General features: G+C 35.3%; 1 protein-coding gene across 2 annotated transcripts in view; it reads right to left on the reverse strand.

The window, feature by feature from the left end:
* TPK1 (thiamin pyrophosphokinase 1) overlaps positions 1–20353 on the reverse strand; it is a 354196-nt gene that overhangs the window by 158495 nt on the left and 175348 nt on the right. For both annotated transcript variants that reach the window (XM_036926208.2, XM_036926206.2), the window contains exon 6: positions 12127–12222. In XM_036926208.2, coding sequence (XP_036782103.2) covers positions 12127–12222 — 96 coding nt within the window. The remainder of the gene's footprint in view (positions 1–12126; positions 12223–20353) is intronic.

The following is a 20353-nucleotide window of genomic DNA, read 5'->3' on the forward strand; positions in this document are numbered from 1 at the left end:
GTTTGCATGTTTCAACCTACAATACTTAGCAAAGCATACTAAGTATATGTTCTAAGTAATAAATGTTTGTTAGCTGAAAGGTTATAGTTTTCACGCTTTAACCTTTGGCAAACAAGATGATCAGTTACTACCAAGTATATACCTTACAACTATTTTCTAAAGTCCATGCTTTTTTCTCAAATTCTTGATGGGGAAAATGACTGAAGAGTTATTCTTCAAAGAATCCAGCAATTGGTTCTTTTATTACTGCCACTAGAATTTCCATCCTTCAACTCAGCTTGCATTCAACCATTACACTATTTTTCTAAATTATCTTAAAACTTTCTGTTCAAAATTCTTTTAATGGATTACCATTACCTGTATGTTAAAATCCAAATTCTTTATTGACAGATTAGAAATTCTCCATATACTGACCCCACACAATCTAACATCAATAACTGTTGTGACATTTCTCAGCCTTAAAACTGTTCTGCACACCCTGTTCTGAGTTTTGCATCACTTACCCCCAGGACTGCTGTTAGAAATCCTTGAAAACATTAAAAATATAGGTACCCTGGTTATGACCGAGTATAAGATGCCAACTGAGTTCATTCCCAGAATAATGAAATGCTCTTTTGACTTCTGTGGGTGAAGTTCAGTTTCTTTAAACATTTCAAGCCTGGTTTTAACAACAGCATTGTCTTTCCTCAAAGATCTGTCCTGAGTACTAATATTTCCTTGATTAACTGGGCTACAGGTTTTCAAGCCACAGCAATGAGATCTCTGGGGATAGGATACCTTTGGCATATAAACAAAATAACAGTGTGATATGTATATCAATGTGGAAATGGGCTACTTTTCCTTTCCATGTAAATACACCAAGGGATGACAAGAGCAAATTTGCATCTATTTACATTTCTCTCTATCAGGAAGTGAGTGCCAAGGAGAGCTGGGTAGAATAAACAAAACACATACTCATGGGGTTTTTGTTATACATGATTATATTCTATTATCTCTGCTGAAAATTAAATTATTTGAAGAGTTAGGAATACATTTATGAGTAGGTCAAATTACATAAAATCATAGCCTGTCTAAATAAAAATCAAGGATATTACACATCTACTAGAGATAATTATGGTCTCCAAACCTCTTACAGTGTCAGGATATGAAGACATTTCTAGGGTAAAAAAATAACTCAAAGGTATTCCTTTAGAATTAGGGGTGCTGAGAAATGGAAAGATGTTTTATCTTTGATTTAGAATGTCCAAAATACCTAGCATAGCATCTTCAACACCACTGTTATTTAGTATAAAATGAAAAATCAAAGTATAGCTCATATCATATTCAGAAACAATTAGCTATTTGGATGTAGAATTTGAAAGGATATTACAATTTGTGATATATATATATTTAAGTGTCCATCAATGCTAAAAGATTGCCTGGTAATGAATGAAAAAAATTCAAATCTGCATTCTTGATCATACTACTCAAAAAGCACTGGATATTTTTCACTCTGGCTAAAAATTCTCTAACATACATGCTGCCCTACTAAAGTTGAATATTTGGAAGAGCACTAAACAGTCATTCTCCCCATTCAGCAGAAAATGCAGAATAAGATACCAGCACATGAACCGGTATGCTCTTTCTTTAGTACCACTGAGCAAGCTGAGAAGAGACAGGTAATGTTCCAAACCTTGTTGCAAACAGATCGACTTTGGTAAGAGATGCTTTGTTCCCCTGAAGATAAGTGTTTATGCACTTGGGATCCTTTGATAGCAATTACCCTATCTTGCATCATCATGGTTCATTTTCACCCAATAATAATTCCTGCTTTGCTTCCACCATAAGATAAGTCTTCGCTGCATATTTTTGTCTAAAGTGATAAATGAAACTCTTGGTTTCCATGTCTGGACAGAATGGATTCGGCTATTTCCAGTACTTTGAGGACATTGTTTTCCCAAAGTTTAGTGGTACAAAACTCTCCTCATTTTCTATTGGCCAGTTTATAATAGGTGGCTATCAGACTTGCTGTAGTGAGATCCTTAGACTTTGCAATCTGGAGCAATATAAATAGTTGATGTTAATTATCCCCTTTCCACCTTCTGGGAGAATAGAGAACATTTTGATTGCAAATTTTGCACTTGGTCATTAACACTCTGGTTTCTAGATATGCATTGGACCATTTTATAATGCCAGGTGAGGATGTTAAAATTGCTACTGTAGTGACATTAATTACTTAAAGCATGTGTCTTGCAAGTTTGCTTCAGCTAATACATGTATACAAAATAGCTGATCATCTCACCATCCTCAGGTTCATCTTAAAGTTACAAGCCATGCTATTTGCTATTTTGCTAAATGTATTCCACATTCATGAGCATCACAGCAACCTGACTGCCATCTGGGATAAAATATTTATTATATTTAATAATTTATAATTATAACATCAATAATAATTTCCTCTTTATAAAATAATTTCCTGTAGCTACACGGTTGCTTAAAAAAATCAGAACCTTTAGGGTCAAGGTCAACTTTATAGGTATCTAAAATCTGTAGTAGAAATGGATGAAATTTAAAAATGTAATCGGTGTGCTTTGAAATTTGATACTCCTATTTCCTAATGTGCTTCAAAATACCTTGATCCAGCTGTTCATACTGGGAATTATATTCATTTACATACATGTTGAGAGGAGAAGGTATATAATAGATCCAGGAAAGAAGCTGGCAATCTCTTACATCTTCTCTACGCATCTGGATTTTTGTGTGCCACTTGCTGTTATGGACCAGCACCATGACCTTGCAATGCAAGTAGAACTACTACTGGAATACCAAATGGCAGTGGGTGCAGAATGCCATTCTCTATTTCCAGCTACTAAGAAGAGAGGGATGGAAAGTGGATCTTCTCTGATTTAAATGGAATTTTCTGAGATGTCTAGGCTCATGACCTAACACAAAGAAGAATGTGTATGTATGTGTATATATGTATATATGAATGAATAACTGCATTCCTATGTATATATTTCTCTTCTCCAGATGCTTAAAGTACCACTGAAAATATATCAACCTGATACATACATCCCTGTGAAAAGCAGCAATGTTATTTCAGTTCTTCAGTCTTGACTGAAACTATAAGCAAAATCATTTCTCAAAAATATAAATACTACTGTCATTGTGGATAATTGTAATTATGGATATAGGTACTCCCACACATAATGTGTCTTGCTATGGTATACACAGAATAAGGAGGAAAAATGCTGTAATCTACTAAGCAGTTTCAGGATGTTCTATTATTTGTGCATTATTCTTACAGAAGTCCTCAAGATACAGTTTCCTCCTCCATCTGCAGTTTCTGCATCTTCACGATGCAGCAGTAACTCAAAATAAAATAGTCCTTTCTATATAAGGTCAGCACGTCTCCTGCAGAGGAGCACCACACCAAGCTTATCTGTAAGCCTCTGCATTAATAAGAAATTTTATCTGGCAAATGAGCCATCCAACTGAGATTCCTGGTAAGCAGATAAACTTAACCCTTGTCCCAGGGCCTATAAAAGCAAGCTTCTCCTCTGGCAGGGATGGATTAGGCTGCCATAGCCTCTAAGGCAGTAAGCTTTTTATATCCACAGCAACATTTCCCAAGTCACCTCAAAGCACTGGGTGTATCTATTTTCTCTTGTTACACAGCACTATAAAAAAGATTGCTGGTCTCTAAGAAGGAAAAACAGAGATGTGAATTTCTCTTTTGAAGGCTTCTCCAAAATGATCTAGGACACAGCCTGTTAGTTCACTTGATGCCCAGAAATATTTTCTTCTCTTTGCTTCCTCGTCTGATGCTTGGCTTGCACACCATTTGTTCCAACACCAGAATGTGTAAGTACTTTGGCACTTGACATAGGAAACAATGCTAGTTATACACTAAATAAACAAGAGGTGTTTTGTGTAGATGTGCTTAAGCTTGGTTGAATGTGTATATGTGTGAGTGGGTGTGTGCGTGCGCACACACACATGCATTTCATAAAAATGACCACTTTAAGCTTACAACATCCCTTTGAGGTAGAGAGGCACAGGAAAGAAGGTAGAAAAACTTGTCATACAAATCTTACAACGCCTCATCTATTGAGCTGATGTCGTAGTGGCACAGTATTGCTTTCAATATTACTTCCAGAAAGTTGGCAAGATTTATTCTTGTCAAGTTCACAGTGTTAGTGGCTTATGAGACAAACTCTATGTATTCTCATCTTTTAGCTCTCAACTTTGCAAGTAACTTACAGTTTGGAAAAAGGTGGGGGTCCCAGAAGTTATAAAATACCAATTAATGAAATGAAAAGAAGGTGTTATATATACCATTTTTAATTATACACCGCACATACCTCCTTCCCCAACCCCATAAAATGAAAAGTCGTAGGTATATATGACCAAATAATAGTAGATATCTCCATGCACTGCCAAACCCCAAAAATGTTCAGTTATAACAGGACAAGAGTTGGGGCAGGGCAATAAGCCTTGTTAAAGTTACAGCAGTTATTTCCTAATTGTGTCTTCCCTGCAAAGAGGGGAAGCTGAAGACCTCTCCTGGGAAATATTTCAACACGTAGGGAGTACTGCATTTAATTCAGTTTTCTGGTGTAAGAAAATTCTTATAAAATTGGAATATGTCCAGAAGAAACAATGTTGTGGTGAATCCACGAACCTGGGCTCTAAATTGTAGCTAGTTTAAGAGATTTCTAGAAACAGTGTCAAATTCTAAAATCATATTAGTCTAGGAAATTCATTACAAGATTAAAAAGTCACCATACATAAAACACACTTTATAAACATGTTTATATCCCCTTAAAAGTAAATATAGAGTCTCCCAAGTTGGTTTCCTATTACCCTACCTTTATAAATGCTGCTTCCTTTGGCACCAAGGCCTTTTTCTACACCAACTCACCCTCATTCCCATTTCACCTGACTATACTTGACTAAAACTTAGCCATCTTTCGTACTAACCACTTCTAGGTAGCCCACCTTGTATGCACTACAATGAACGACTCTATTATATAGCTCAGTCTGCAACGACAGTAATAATCTGCTTATTTGTTTTACTTCCAAGCCTGTGTGGCAGAAAATGTATAAAATATATCTTTGTGTCCTTAAAACTTAGCTTAGTGCTTGGCTCACTGAATGTATTTCTTTTCTTTCTTTACTTTTTCACTGTATGTGGGTAAATAAATTTTAATACAACTTATGAAGTCCTTTCCCCTGTTCTTCAAATGTCCTACCTTATCCATTCCAGTGGTCTGGAAATTTCCAGGATATAAAAAGTAAGGAAAAAAAAAGTTTGGAATTTTAAGGCTAAGGGTAATAAAAAAAAAAGTAAATATATAAAATATATGTGCATTATGATTAGCATGTATAATGTGGGGGGGCACGGGGAGGGCTGTAAACACAGAGAAGACAAGTAGTGAGTCTACAGCATCTTACTACACTGATGGACAGTGACTGTAATGGGGTTTGTGGGGGGGACTTCGTGAAGGGGGGAGCCTAGTAACCATAATGTTCTTCAAAAAACATATATATATATATATATATTTATTTATAACATAAAATATATTTTATAAAATACATGTTGTATATATACATATGAATAAAACATATAAAATGCTGTACACTGTAAGAACTAAGGTGTACAAGAATATATGACTATTATTACCGCTGTAATTACTACTGTTATATTTTTATTTCAAGGAGTTTACATGCGGCAGGCACTGAAGTAAGTGCTTGGCCTCATAACCTGCTGGTATAGGCGGATTATTATTCTGAATTTACAAATGAGAAAACTAAAGTTCAGAGAGCTTAGATAGCTTTCAACTATCATGTGGTTAGAAAGAGTACCAGGGCTATCCCATGCATGTGAACAGCTGATGTCTAACTACACTGCATTGAAGACAAATACTTTTAAAGTAAGCATACTTATTATTACAATTAGTAGAGATAATAAGTATGTGAAAGCATCTGGAAACATGTCACAGGATTAATATGACATCAAGAACACCACTAAGAAGATCCCTTTGAGGAGTTCTACATGCTAGCTAAGGTTGGCCATCACGTTCTTTGGAATTTGCAATGACGTCATTGGAAGTACACTTATTCACTAAACACATATTTATTGAATAAATAACTGGGAGATCATCAAAGATTTCAAACAGGTATGCATTTAAGGTATAGGTTATGAATTTTAGTATAGAATTGAGTTAAATGGATCAAACAAAAGGCTAAGAAAATAACCCAAGCAAGAAATGATAAAGGTCTAAACTAACATAGCAGCAGTAAGACTGGAAAGAACAAAATAGGCATAAGAGATAGCTGGAGGATTAAAGGGGCTGTGATAAAATATTATGGGATGGTATAGTAAAATGTAAGGTTACTTTTAGGTTTCTGCCAGGTGGATGGATGAGAACACCACTGAATGAGATAGACAATAAAGAAACAGAAAATGAGATTTTGTGAGAAAGATGATGGATTTTGTTTTAGACACTGAGAGGAAATGCCTCTGGCCTTCCAGTTAGCCTTCTTAGTTATAAATACGGCTTTGGAGTTCTGGGTTTGAAGTATAAATTAGGGTGTTAATGGCACAGAAGTGATAACCCAGGGAAACAAGATACAAGTAAAAAGGCAGGAAAGACAGAATATCAAAATTAGAAGAGCTGGGGAGAAAATGGAGGGAGTCCAGGGGGAACTGGGGGAGTTTGACAGCTGAGGAGGGAACACAGAAATAAACAGGGCTGGTCCTTTAGACTCAGTCCTGATACAATCATGCCTAGAGTCAGTTCTATCTTTGATTGAGGCCTCCCATTCTTTGACCTCTTGGGAAAGTGGGAAGGCCGGGCATGCGAACTGTCAAGTTTCTAGCTAAGATTTTCAAGCAGGCATAGTTTTCATGAAAAACAGTTGCCCAAACATGCAGTAGAGACTCACCATTTGAAACTTTTTTAGGAAACAGTTTTAAGGTGAAAGAGTTCATAAAAAGGTTTCACTTGCCTAAGAGCTAAAAAGTACTTGCCTTTTTATTCTGTATTACTGAGTCATGTCACCAAAACACTGCACCATCCCATAGTTGCAGCATATTTGAAACAGTGAACATATTTTTTTTCAAGTAAATGTTCGGAATGACTTTAGATTTAGTGAAAAGTTACAGAGGGGATACTGAAAGTATACCCTTCACCTGGTTTCCGCCACTGGTAACAGAACCATGGTACATTTGTCCCACCTAAGATGAGGGTGATGCGTTAGTGACCAAATTCTAGATGTCACTGACATTTCACCAGTTTTCCCACTAATGTCCTTTTTTCCCACTTCAGGATACAAATCAGAAATTTTCATGTCTCTTTCATCTCCTTGGTCTGTGACAGTTTCTCAATCTTTCCTTGTTTTTCATGACCTTGAAAATACTGGTCAGGTATTTTGTAGAATGGCCTTCGATTTGAGTTTCTCTGAATTTTTTGGAAGGTGGAACTGGGTTTCAGGGAAGAACTCCTCAAGGCCCGTCTCGCCCTGTTCCCACATAGAGGGGCATGCGCTATCAACATGAACCGTCACTGATGGTCACTGATTACTTGAGTAATGTGGTACCCTCCAGGTATCTGTGTTTATCCCTTTCTGGAACACATGTTACGCAGACAGCAGAGGACCTGGAAAGATACCTCTCAGAGCACTTCCATGACTCCTCCTGCAACTCTGTCCGTCAGCTCTTACTGAGTGGATGAGTCCTTAGTCCCATCACATAGTCAGTCTTAAATTTGCTTTTCAAGTGAAGAACAACAGATATTTAGTATGAACAAAAAGTGAAACTATTTGTTCATTACAAAACAGTAAAGTACACCTAACCCCAATGCTGATAATTAGTAGATAAAAGTAAGTGTTCTAAAACTCACAGTATTTGCAGATGTATAAACATAATGTATCTACCTGAGAAATACTATAACAGCTAAATACATTATGCAATTTTCCTTAACCAGAGTTCTACTCTTCAGAGAACTAGTTGAGAACTCTAATTCAAATACCTAGAAACATAGAAACTATTCTAATACATACATATCACAATCCAATAGTTGCTCAGGTTATTAAAGGAATAAAAAAAGAATATAATATGTAATAATACATTATACACACAGTACAGTATGCATACACAATGCATTATATACAATATAATACACAATATATTATATTATAATCTTTATGTAGTATTTAATTTGTAGTCATTAATGTGTGTGTGTGTGTGTGTGTGTGTGTGTGTGTGTGTGTGTGTGTGTAACATTTAGGTATCTGCTCTCTCATTCACAGAGTGCTTACTCAGGATCCTGTATCACCATATTAAAAAAATGCTTTAAAAAATAACATAGTATAAGGGGACTAAAACTAATATGAGTTTAAATTTACACCATACACAGTTTGAAATTAATGGCAACTTTTCTGTCTAAATTTTGTCTAATATTAAAGTCTGTGTTTAAAATATCAGAAACTGAAGTAACTGATTCTACTGCATATAATACTAGGAAATATGCCAAACTGTATTTTAGGAGGTCTGTTATCCTTAGAGTCTTATAGTCTAGATTCATTTCTGCTTCATCCTAAACAATGTGCATCTTATATTTTTGGAAACCTGGAGCAACAGCTTTTAATATTTTCCACTGAATTCCTAGGTTTAGATCTCAAGTGTATATCACCAGATCAGAAGAAACATGTGCTCATTGAAGATGCAGTCATATCAGCTGGTGTCCTGTAAATGTATTATTCAGGACTCAGTTACAATAAACAATGTGGTAAAACAAAAGCAAAGCATTAAAGTCACATGTGTCAGAAAACCCTTTTGCAGAAGAATAAAAACAGGGTGAGCAGGTTTAAAATCGATAAATGAGGTCATCCAGATAAATTTATTTTTAATTAATCTCATGTTCTAGATAGTTAACTCCTTTAGTATAAGAACAGACTCTCATCCAAATTCTATAAAGTTCTAATGTCACACAGTATTGGTTCCTTAACATATTAAATACTATTTTAATTCAATTAATTGATATTATAATTAATATTTTAAAGTATATGGTATAAAATAAGATCTTACTGTCAAATTTGGACACTGTAATTAAAAATACATATTTATAGATGATAAGTGAAAAAAATGAAATGAATGATAATTTGACAGGATTTATTATGTGACGTATAAAGGGTTTTTCTATATAGTTCATGTGTGTTTAAGGAAGAAATTTTTAAAAGCTCTCATGATGATCTTACTTGAGGGTAGGAGAATGTGTGGAGGAGAAATCTTTCGTTTTTTTTTTCCTAATGTTTCTTTTCTCTGGCTATTACCCAGAATTAATACAACGTTGTACTTCCAGGTTAAAGGTCAAGTCAGGTGGAAGCTCACATATATTCCATTTTGTAAGATTTTAATATTTTACCACCTTACTCAGTCGGAATGAGCACCGCCTTGGAAGGTTTTCATTGTGAGCAATGTAGCTTTCAGTTTACCCAACTACGCGTTCCAAAACACCAAGCTAAACACACCATTCTCAAGACTCTTCAAACTCACTAAAAATTCACTATGGACGTGAATCCACCCTCTCTGTGCACTGTGATGCTCCTCCTTGAACACTCTTCTCCTCTTTGCCATCTAACTCCTATTTGTTAAGTCTCAGGCTTCTCTGAAAAGCCTTTCCCACAATTGTGTTGTGTTCTACTTTCCTGTGCGTTCCCATAGTGCTAAACCCAGACAATCACAGAGCCTCTTATATACAAAGAGCTGTGAACAGTGAACAACATGGACCTGATACCAGCTTCATGGGCTGTACAGTCAAGCAGGGAAGAAAGGCTTCAAGCAAATGGAAAAAATTAACAAGGTATTAGAAGTGTTCAGAGTGCCTTCAAGGAGAGAAGAGTGGGTACAGAAATGGCGAGTAACAGAACCTAACCTAGAGGGATCTGAAGGGAAGTCCTCCTATGGACACCAGATCTACTCTGTCACGGGGTCTAGGCAAAGACAGGAAACATTTGAAAAATGTTCAAAAATGTGCAAAACAGAGGGGGGCAAGATGTGCAGATACACCGTAAGGCTGGGGAGAAGAGAGAATAGGGAAAATGCTAGGAACAAGAGAAAAGTGGTGGAAGGAGAGACTGGCCGTGTGCTGCCATGCAGGCACACCATTCTGTTCCCCCCCAGAATGAACCCGCTGCTGGGCTGTGGGCAGGGCGGGTGGCCATCATGGCTCAGCAGCACTGCTTGCCAGCAGGGCCATGCTCTTCCCTGGCGGTCTCTAGCCCATGACGGAGCAGAGCAGGAGTACGGGAGTCTGGCCCTTTCTGCCCAAGGCTGGAGTCCTTTAGCAGGTAGTCCTGCCTCAGGCTTCCTACTGGCTTGGCCAGCACTTTGTCAGATTTGTTTTGCAGATCACATACACCTGGTTACCCTCTCCCCAAGTCTGATGCTCTCTCTGGATTTTTGGCCTTGTTGAGTTTGAGATACGATTATTTGTTCTGAGAGCCAGTGACTAATTACTGTATTATAGGTACAATCAATTTGACACAACAAATGAGACTCATATAATTGCATTCCTAGCTTTCAATAGTTTCAGTGGAGGTGCTCAGAAAACTGAAACACAGCTGTGAAGATTTACTACTTTTTTCCTAGAAAAGAACTCAGAAAAGAAACTCAACACCAGCTATGTCTGGATGAAGCAGATAACTCTCAATGGGCTGTGTTCTGTTTTCATGAAACAAGTGTTTAATTATAGCAATTTACTGCAGGAAATAGCACAATACATTTGGTTCAAGCTACAATAGAGATGAGAAATGTTCACTCAATTACTTTTGTTGAATTTCCACATGAGCTACTTGGCAATTTTGATAGTTAACAAGGCTTTTTTGTAGAAGAAGAGAAGGATCTACCACCTCAACATGGTAAAGATATGCTAGAATAAGTCTTCAATAACTCATGAGGGCATGTGTATTGGTTGTGTAGTTTGACTATATGAGACACGTGGGTTGATCCTAATTCCTGCTCTGTTCCAAAACAATCAGCATATACTCTCATCTTCCTTTGCCAAAACAAAGAGTGGCCTAATGGAGAAATCTCAGCACTTAAGTTTGATGACGGTAGGAAGTGATGCCCCTGTCATCGTCATGCCCGCAGATGTGAAGGGACAAAAAGTTGCTCCAGGCCACCTTTGGTGACAATCAGGGAAGCCAGACTAAAGACGAAGCCTACACAGCAGAGCCAAGACAATCAAGGGTCAGAGTAAGATCTGATAGAGCTGCGTCTGAGCACTGCCCCATCGCACTTGATCGCTGAGGTCACATTGAAGTGCATCTCTTCTTATTTGTACTACCATCAGTGTTCTAATGTACAGTGTGCCTTCCTAGCTTTCTTCATTTAAGATTACACATTTGGACGTGCATTTCAGCTGATCTGCTTGTTTCTGCCAGAAAAATAATGGTCAATGGTCATTCAATGCTTTAGCTTTAATTTTGTTAATCTTCACTAAGCCTAGACTTAAAAAGTTTTGTCTATCACGTCATCAAGTATCAAAAAATATTGTAGAATGCAATACAGACTTGTGTATTAGCTAACTAATGTGCTTAAACACTTGGCTGCTAGGTGAAATTCATTACTGAGTACCTTAGAGTCCAGAGCTACGAAGAAGCACACTCCCCTCTGATTAAAAAAAAGTTGATAGTATTTCATTTGTTGCATAAGAGTTTGCAGTAATGACCCTTAGGCCAAATCTAGGCTATTTCGTTGTTTTACCAATACAATATTTAAACACAAAAAGAAAACTCATATGACTCTGCATGGCAAAAATCAACTAGAATGAAAAGTAGCTACTCACTTTAGGTGGAGAACAAGCTGCCAGTTTTGATTACTTTATACAAGGTTCAAATCACCTATTTTGTGACCTCACCATTGTCAGCTATCTGATCTGTGGCCTCTGATTTAAATGCACACATACTAATGTTTTGTCAGTTAAGTACAGATTTATTCAATATATGGATAAACCTGATAAGGAACCCCAAAAATTGGCAAAAAATAAATATTAACTTCAGATGGGTAAAAATTTTAAACAGGACTTTTCACATCCTTGGTAATAAGGCTCTTAACCATTGAACAGGTGCATATCTTACCTGTAGGTGTTTTTCTTGTATCTTCTTTTGAAGCACTTCAAGGCACTTGGTGAAGTCAGTATAGTTTTGATCAGGAGTTGAAATAATCTCACATCCCTATGTGTTTAAAATAAGAGAAAAGGTAAGAATAGGTGGTGATGGGAGCCTTATTATGAACAAGATCAAGAGCAAAAGAAGTAAAGATAAGGTATCAACAGACATATCCTATTATGGCTGTATTATTCCCTGATCATTGAACTATTATTATCTTTATATTTCACATAACAGGACATTTCCAGAATGGTATTAGCTTATCACAATAATGGTCTGATTATGACAATCATTCTATCCAAGAAAAGTACAGATCATACTATATTAATTGCCTTTAAAAATCACTGCTGTGATGACATTCAAGATTAACATAAGGACTCTGGTACAAGTATTATAAAATATATTCACAGTGAAATTACCTGAAATTAAGATGGAACTATTTTTTAAAAACTTTGAATTTCTTTAAGAAGATCCCCTAAGTTTACTTGCACAACTGAAAAAACCAATATTAATGTTGAACTAATGATAAAATCACATTTTAAATTAAATCAAGTTAGCTGTCCTATGAAAGTTTTTTATAGCACCTGTTTTTCCCATGTGAAAGGAAGCACAGAGAGCTATGCCTGCATAAATATGTCCCTTAGATCATCTTTTTGACATAATTAAGTCAATTTATAAGTTACTTTGCCCCTTCTCCCACAGGCACCTAACCTAGTAAAAACCACTGAAATATATTTATAAATATACAGCCACAAAAGTACCAACTTGTTGGCACCAGTGAACATAGATGGGTAAAGAAACGATATTTCTGTAATGACACCTCTTCCTCCAGTGTCTTACAAAGGCAAAGGTATGTAAAACCAGAGCGTGACGGGACTTTAGATTTTTAAATTCAGGAATAGAATAACTTGTGGTCTCTGACAAATAGCTGAGCAAGGGAAAAGTCAAATACAACCTAGTATATAAAGTTGCCATTCAAAGAGTTTTCAAGGATACAAAACATCCATATTGCCTCTTAAATTATTCCAAGAACCATTCTCAGTAGATTTAAAGGATCTCTTTAACTTCAAGGACTCTTTAATGTGTCAAGCTCAACCTGTGCTTCATTCATTTATGACCGTCCTGCAATGTAGTGACCAAAGAAAAAATTAACTTCTCATCATTCAGAAATATATTCTGCCCTAAAAGATGTACATGTCATCTTTAAAAGTCATTGACATATAATTTCCTGACCCTAAAAGAACACCGAAATTTACTGTAACCACCAAGCAAGGGCACAAAGAAGTTGTCTTGTCTCAGGCTAACACTCCTAAGAAAGAAGATATGAGAATATGCCAGAGAGTACAGGAATACTAAAAGGGCTGAGGAGATTAGATTGTCACTAGACCAAAATCACTGCACTACAAGTTCCCTGAGGACAGGAATTACATTTCATTCATTACTGTTTCCAGCACCTGGCACCAGTCTGCTACATAGTAAGTGTTCAATAAATGTTTAAATAATATTCTTGAGGAATATGCTGGTGAAGGGGTGGGAGAGTATGGCATCTTATTGCTAAATATAGTGCATATGGCAATGGAAAATTATCTTCCTCTTTCAAGTGCTGACAACAGAAATAATCACTACAGCAAAAGGAAACAAAATTTAAAAGGCAAATAGAAAAAGCAATACAATGGATGATTTATGGAACTCTACCTTCAGAGTTCTCTTCACAGAATCAAGACGGATGCACAGGTAAAATTACAGCTACAGAGAAGCAAGAAATTATCTATCTAGTTCGACTATGCAATTTTGTAGATTAAGGAAAAAAACCCCACAAAATATTTAAACTTACTTGTTAGCAAGTCATATCTAGAAGTTCTATTTCTATACTCCTATGAAGTGGGAACAAATTCCTAGATAGCTGGTAGAGAAAAGTCATATAACATCTCTAGAGTTGGTTCCACAAGAATGATATCATAAAAATAAGCTATTTGAAACATATGAACAAGGCTTAAACAATATCTTACTCTACCCCATCAATTTAAGATGAACACACAGAGAAGCTTGAGTCAGGATGTGGGAACAGACTACCAGCACTGAAACATCCAGACTGTCTCTAAACCAAGAACTTGCAGATACTCTAATTGAGGTGGGATTTATCAGTCATCCCCAGCTTCTTGGAAGTTTATGAATTTAAATGATTCTAATCTCATCACAGATGGAGAATAAATTCACTGAAGTAAAAAACAGCTCCAACAGTCCTCAAAGGGCAGCTTTCAACACTTAGAATAAGACCTGAAAAAAGATTTTTTAGCCAAAGGGCAATAGCAGGCCTTTGGCCAACTGAAGAGGTTTTCACTGTTGTCTGAGTCTTACATCATATTAATTTCTAAGAGAGGAGAAATATAAAATTAAAGAGAGATTGTCAAGATCCTGCAACAAACAAAAATGCAGAAATTCTATAAGGTATCAAGTGATGCTTACTTATTATATATTACTGTCTATAATTATTTAAAATATAGAATAAAATTTGAGTAAGAAGCACTGGGCACTGTGAATAATTTCACTGGACTTGACTTAAAAATCCTTATAGTCACTAACCAAGGAACTATGAGATTTGGAAAATTAAGAAAGTATATCACTTCCTGATAAATAGTTTCAAATTAATTTCCTAACAGACATATGTATATTTTACCTTAAAATACCAAAAACCTCCCAAAGTATAAACTACAAAACTCTTTAAAACAGTCTTAAGATACCAAGGTTCGAGTGGAATCTTTTAACTACTATTATCTTGATTTTTCTCAATTGCCTGAAATTTATTTTTTTAGGACACAAATCATTTTATGAGCCAGCAGGTGGCTTCAATCTCATACTAAGCAAGTTCCTTAGGAAGTTTTTGTCATTACACAAATAGAAATTTAAATAACTCAGTTCCAATAAAAATTTCCCTTATGAATACATCATGTTTTTCAAGCTGGATTATTATTTTCTAATGTTACATTTTATTAATTTCATTTTCTACTAGAATTCAAAAGGAAAAGACTTGGATTGACATCACAAAATGCAGTATGTATCAATATCAAAGCTATTGTGATTTTGTTCTAACCTGGCAAGAATCTTTTGAAGATACAGACCACAATGCCCACCCCATCCAGTCCAAACCATACCCACATAAAAGAAAAAGCAGGGAGAAATAAAGAAATAGGACTAGTTTAAAAACTCTGTCCCAGTGTGTTGAGCTGACCAGTCTTCCTTATCAAGGTTTTCTCATCCCATATATCAAAAGCAGGAAAAGACACATGTAAACTTAATTATAAATCAATTACCAGAGGCCCAATCTGCTACTTCTTAGGGGCTTACTATGTGTCTACTGCTTTATTACATAATATTGTGTACAGAAGTAGTAATCTACCAGATACTCATAATATTGCTCAGTGGAAAACAAAACCATGAGGATCATAATTAGTAAATATATAAAATATAAATAGATGAGTGTGTTTGTATGTGACAGAGAAAGACAGACTTAAGGGGAGGCTTCTTTTCTTCCTCTTCCCATACTAAGTTCATAGCCATATTTTGCCACTATCAGTAAGTATTTGAACGCAAGTCAGTCTTTTATTCATTCCTTAATTGCTCCTTAATTTTTGTTGGGTAGTGGGGGTTAGTGCGGACATTTGAAATCTCATTATGATTTGGGGGTTAAACTACACTCTAAAATAGAGCCACCTGTGATACACTGCAATGAGAGACCCCCACTCAGACTGAGTATGCTGCTTCTCCTCAAGGTGTAGCTGAAGAACAAAATACTGCAATGTTTTGAATCACTCATATCATAATATAAAACATGTAATAAGAAACTGAAATAATTCACATTGATTAAGGAAACATCATGAGTTCACATTAAAATGGTAGATACCCAAAGGTCCAGGTAAACAAAACTTAAATAAATATTAAAGGTGCACACAGATGTAGAAAGTTACAAATATGGTAAATTAATCCTATCATCAACATAATTCATCAGATTTGAGGAGACTGAAGACAAGAAAGAAGCAAATTACAAATCCCTGTCTCCTACTTTGGGAGCAAGGGGTCTCAGGTCAGGAGAAGACTCAACTGCTCCCTGAATTCAGGGAAACTGACTCGTGCATTTCAGTTGCTAGGGAAGCACTGGCACATACCAAGCATTCAGTGCAAGTCTGATGGACAGACAAATGGACAGATCAAACCATTTCTGTCCTTATGGAACTAATGGTGTATTCCTCTGAAATATAAACATCGACAAACCAGACAGCAAGTCTAATACAGAAAGGCAGCACTGAGTTATTTTTTAGGCATTACACTATTGCTGGCATAAGAAATCATATAACACTTTGAGCACACATTAACACACATTCTTAAAATGGCAACATAGGTAGGTGTTCGCAATTTAAGTAAACTAAAATACAACAGTGCATTCATGTTAATAAAATTAATATCCAATCAGGTAAGGTGAAATACAAATATACACTAAGGCTAATAAATGCAGCAGCAGAAAATACTCCATAAATAATTCAAAGTATTTTTCATATTTGTAATTTATGTCTTAAGAAAAGGACAAATGACAAAGAAACAAACTGATACAGGGACTTAGTAAACATTTAGCAATAAACAGTTTCCACAACATGGAATGATAAAAGTTCACCTCAATTTCTAATACTGCCAACATCTTTATCTATAGGGAACACAAACATATATGATCATAATATATGATTCTAACACAATAAAATCACAGATTATATAAAAAGGCTAGGTTTATGTTCAGTGTGATATATATAGTTTACATATATATTTTTTTGAGAAAAAGTTTTAAATAGTAAGGTTATGGCAAATGCTTATACAAATGATTTTATTATTAGATTAACCATTTAAAATTTTTATAAATTATTAATACTCTGCCTTATGAGTATTAAAATATTAGAATGACCATATGATTTTATTTTTGGGTAAATGTATTAAATCTACCTGACTAATAAAATATTAATCAAAATATTAGCTTTAAGCTGTAAGCTCCACGAAGGTACCCACTACATCCCTCTGTTCACTACTTTGCCCCAGTGTAAGAATACAGTGCAGTACATGGCGAACTGTAAGAATTCAGTAATGAATAAAGTCACTCATGGAGGCCTGAGATAAATTATCAGTCTAGACAGGGATCAGCAAACTTTTCTGTAAATGGCCAAACAGTAATTCTTTTAGGCTTTGCAGGCTAGAGGGTCTCTGTCCCAACTACTCAACTCTGCTTTTGTTATCATGAAAGCATCTACAGACACAACAGGTAAATGAATGGGAATATCTATGTTCCAATAAGACCGGTATTTGAATTTCATATTATTTTCACATGTTATGACATTTTATTCTTTTTTCCCCAACCATTTAAAAATGTAAAAACCATTCTTAGATTGCTGGCTTTACAAAAACAGACAGTGGGCCAGATGGGGCCTGTGGGCTGTAGTTTGCCAACTAATCTGTTTTAGGTCCACAATTAGTTTGAGTGATTGTAACAACTAAACCCTATACATGTGTAAGAAATTTAATATGAGGAAAAAGGTTCAGCCCTTTAAAATATCTCTCTGCCCCTTTCCTCATCTGTAATGAAACTAACAATGCAATCCAAAAATGCTCGAGATTCCATGTGATAAAGGATGTGAAACACATGGGCGCATCAACAGAGCAAAAGCTCACCTCAGCTCTCCAGAAAAATGTTTAGCAACATCAGATGCTGCAGTCAACTACGTCATACTAAACATTACTAAAGTAAGCAAAATATTGTTAATATTCTCCAAAGAACTTTGTGAATGCTTGAAAAACTATCTTTTAATTTACTGACAACAAAAAGAAATTATTACAAGGCAATGAATGTCAATAATCAACCTAATTGCAAAAGACCAATGCAAAAGCCATTAGACTGCCACTCTTGATTGCTTAATTTACTGTTTGTCAATAATTTAACTAATGTAGGTTAATGAGCTTTTTACACTTACACACAAAACCTATCAGGTTATGTTATGCTGACTCCTCTAAAACTCTTTAATGGGAAAAAAACAGATCCTTTGAAAAAAAATTGTAATAATATATCAATTGTCATTTCATGTACTATATCCAAAGAGAGACTTGGCTTCATTAAAACAACAGGCAAGGAGTTAAGTCTGGTAAAAGTGTTCCCAAATCTGTAATTAGCTTATTCATTTTAGGTTAAGCCACTTATTTGCCCATCCATCTACCCAGGACAAGAAAGGACTTGTGCAAATTATCCTGCAAAAATTTTATAGGGCTCTGAGACTTCTACTGTAATTTCATGGACTAAGTTTATAAGGTCAAGAATTCAGAAGTGTTTTTTTCCTAGGTACCATGCATACCAATTTTAAAAATTCATTTGCAGTGACTTGCATAGAGACCCTTGCTTAGCATAATTAAATACAATTAGTACATAGTTGTAAAATTTAAAATGCTTTTCCATAAACAAAAATTTTTCCAAACAAAATATACCTAATTCTCTGAAAAAATCATATAATCTTAAAAATATCTTAAAATTAAAATCTTAAAATTGTGATTTATTGATATTGAACCATCTTCCTCACTAAATTAATAACATCAGTGAAAACTAACATTTGAGAATACATTTTGTTACAAGAGATATTAGTCAGTTTATATGAACTATGTTCTTGAATTGCTTGAACTGCCATAATAACCTTAGAAGGTAAATGTAATTACTACATTTTAAGCTATGCAGATTGAAGTTCAGAGAGATTAAATAACTTGCCTAAAGTCACACAGCTGATAAGGACATGGTGTGATGTGAAGCCCTACTCTTAACCTAGCATGCTTTGTATTCAACTCTGCTTAATTAAAGTTTGTGTATTTGGGCAGAAACTTTGGGTATTGTGAGCAAAAAAAAAAAAAAGCTTTTATAATTTAAATACCTGAAAATCCTTAGCTCTAAGGCAGGCATCACCCCCTGCCTGACTCCATGATGCTTCCATAGTAGCCTGAAAGATCTCAGACATCTGAAAATGGGCAATGATCCCTCACTCCTTTTTCTGCTTTCCCAACTCACTGCATTATAACTATATTTATCATAAATATTTATGACATAATTCACTTTCCCTTTCGCTATTAAACATACCATTATGATTAATATCAATGTGTGCTTTCTTCTTGTTATTTTCTTAGAATTGAATTTGAGAAATGAAATTACTGGAAAAATTATAAGAACATTTTTAACGATCCTTGATACATGTTGCCAGAGTGTTTTCTAGGAAGACTATTCCTACTGGTAGTACGTAAGAGTGAAGAATTTCTTCTTTTAAAATATGAGTAACAGTAGGAAAGAGAATTCGTTATAAATTTCTTACTGCAACTTAATTCAGTTGCTGTCTTTACTTCTTAAGAGCAAACAGAAATCATTTTTATTAAGGGAAATACGACTTCAATTAGAGAAGAAGGTAAGAAAAAGTGAAGATAATTTTGGGTGTGAAGCAGAAATGGAACTGGAATCGATTCATCCAATGGAGGCTGAGGAGCTAAAGGACAGTGTGAAAGAAATGACCATTTCTCTGAGGGAAAACAGGTGTCAATCAACAGGGTGTAGAAAAACAGGCAAGGAGCTATCAAAATCATCTTTCAAGCTGACTCTGAAAACATGAAACATAATTTACTAACCCATCATATTTGAGTATTGACATAGAGTTGTTGTAAACAAGCAATGATAAGAGTAGTTAGTTGGGTCTTATGTTCTAGCTCCCATGATGCTTTACTTTCCCCTATTCTTTGCTAACGTTGGTTTCTTCTTGTGTGTATGTACAACATACTTAAAAATATTTTGGGGAGATACATTCAAAGTCTTTGAAAAATGATTATGTTAAAATTTTAATAATGAGGTTCCATAATCATTCACTAAATTGAACTGACCAGAACTCTACAATAAAGAAACTGCCACAAGATTAACAGCATAGCAGACAGAGAGCAAAATGACATACTCTGGATAATCAAAAATACAGATCTAAAATTAGCCCAAAGTTGTTCTAAAGTATAAAGCCATTTGGAATCTAAATGACCTATGATCCTTGATACAGGTATGAAAATTGTCTTTTTAACCAGTGGAGTTGTAATTGCAAAGTAACTACTTCCTACTTTCCTCTTTATCATACACAGCACACTATGGTGGATTGTTCCC

Source organism: Manis pentadactyla, chromosome 7 (assembly GCF_030020395.1).
Source record: "Manis pentadactyla isolate mManPen7 chromosome 7, mManPen7.hap1, whole genome shotgun sequence".
NCBI classification, from domain to species: domain Eukaryota; kingdom Metazoa; phylum Chordata; class Mammalia; order Pholidota; family Manidae; genus Manis; species Manis pentadactyla.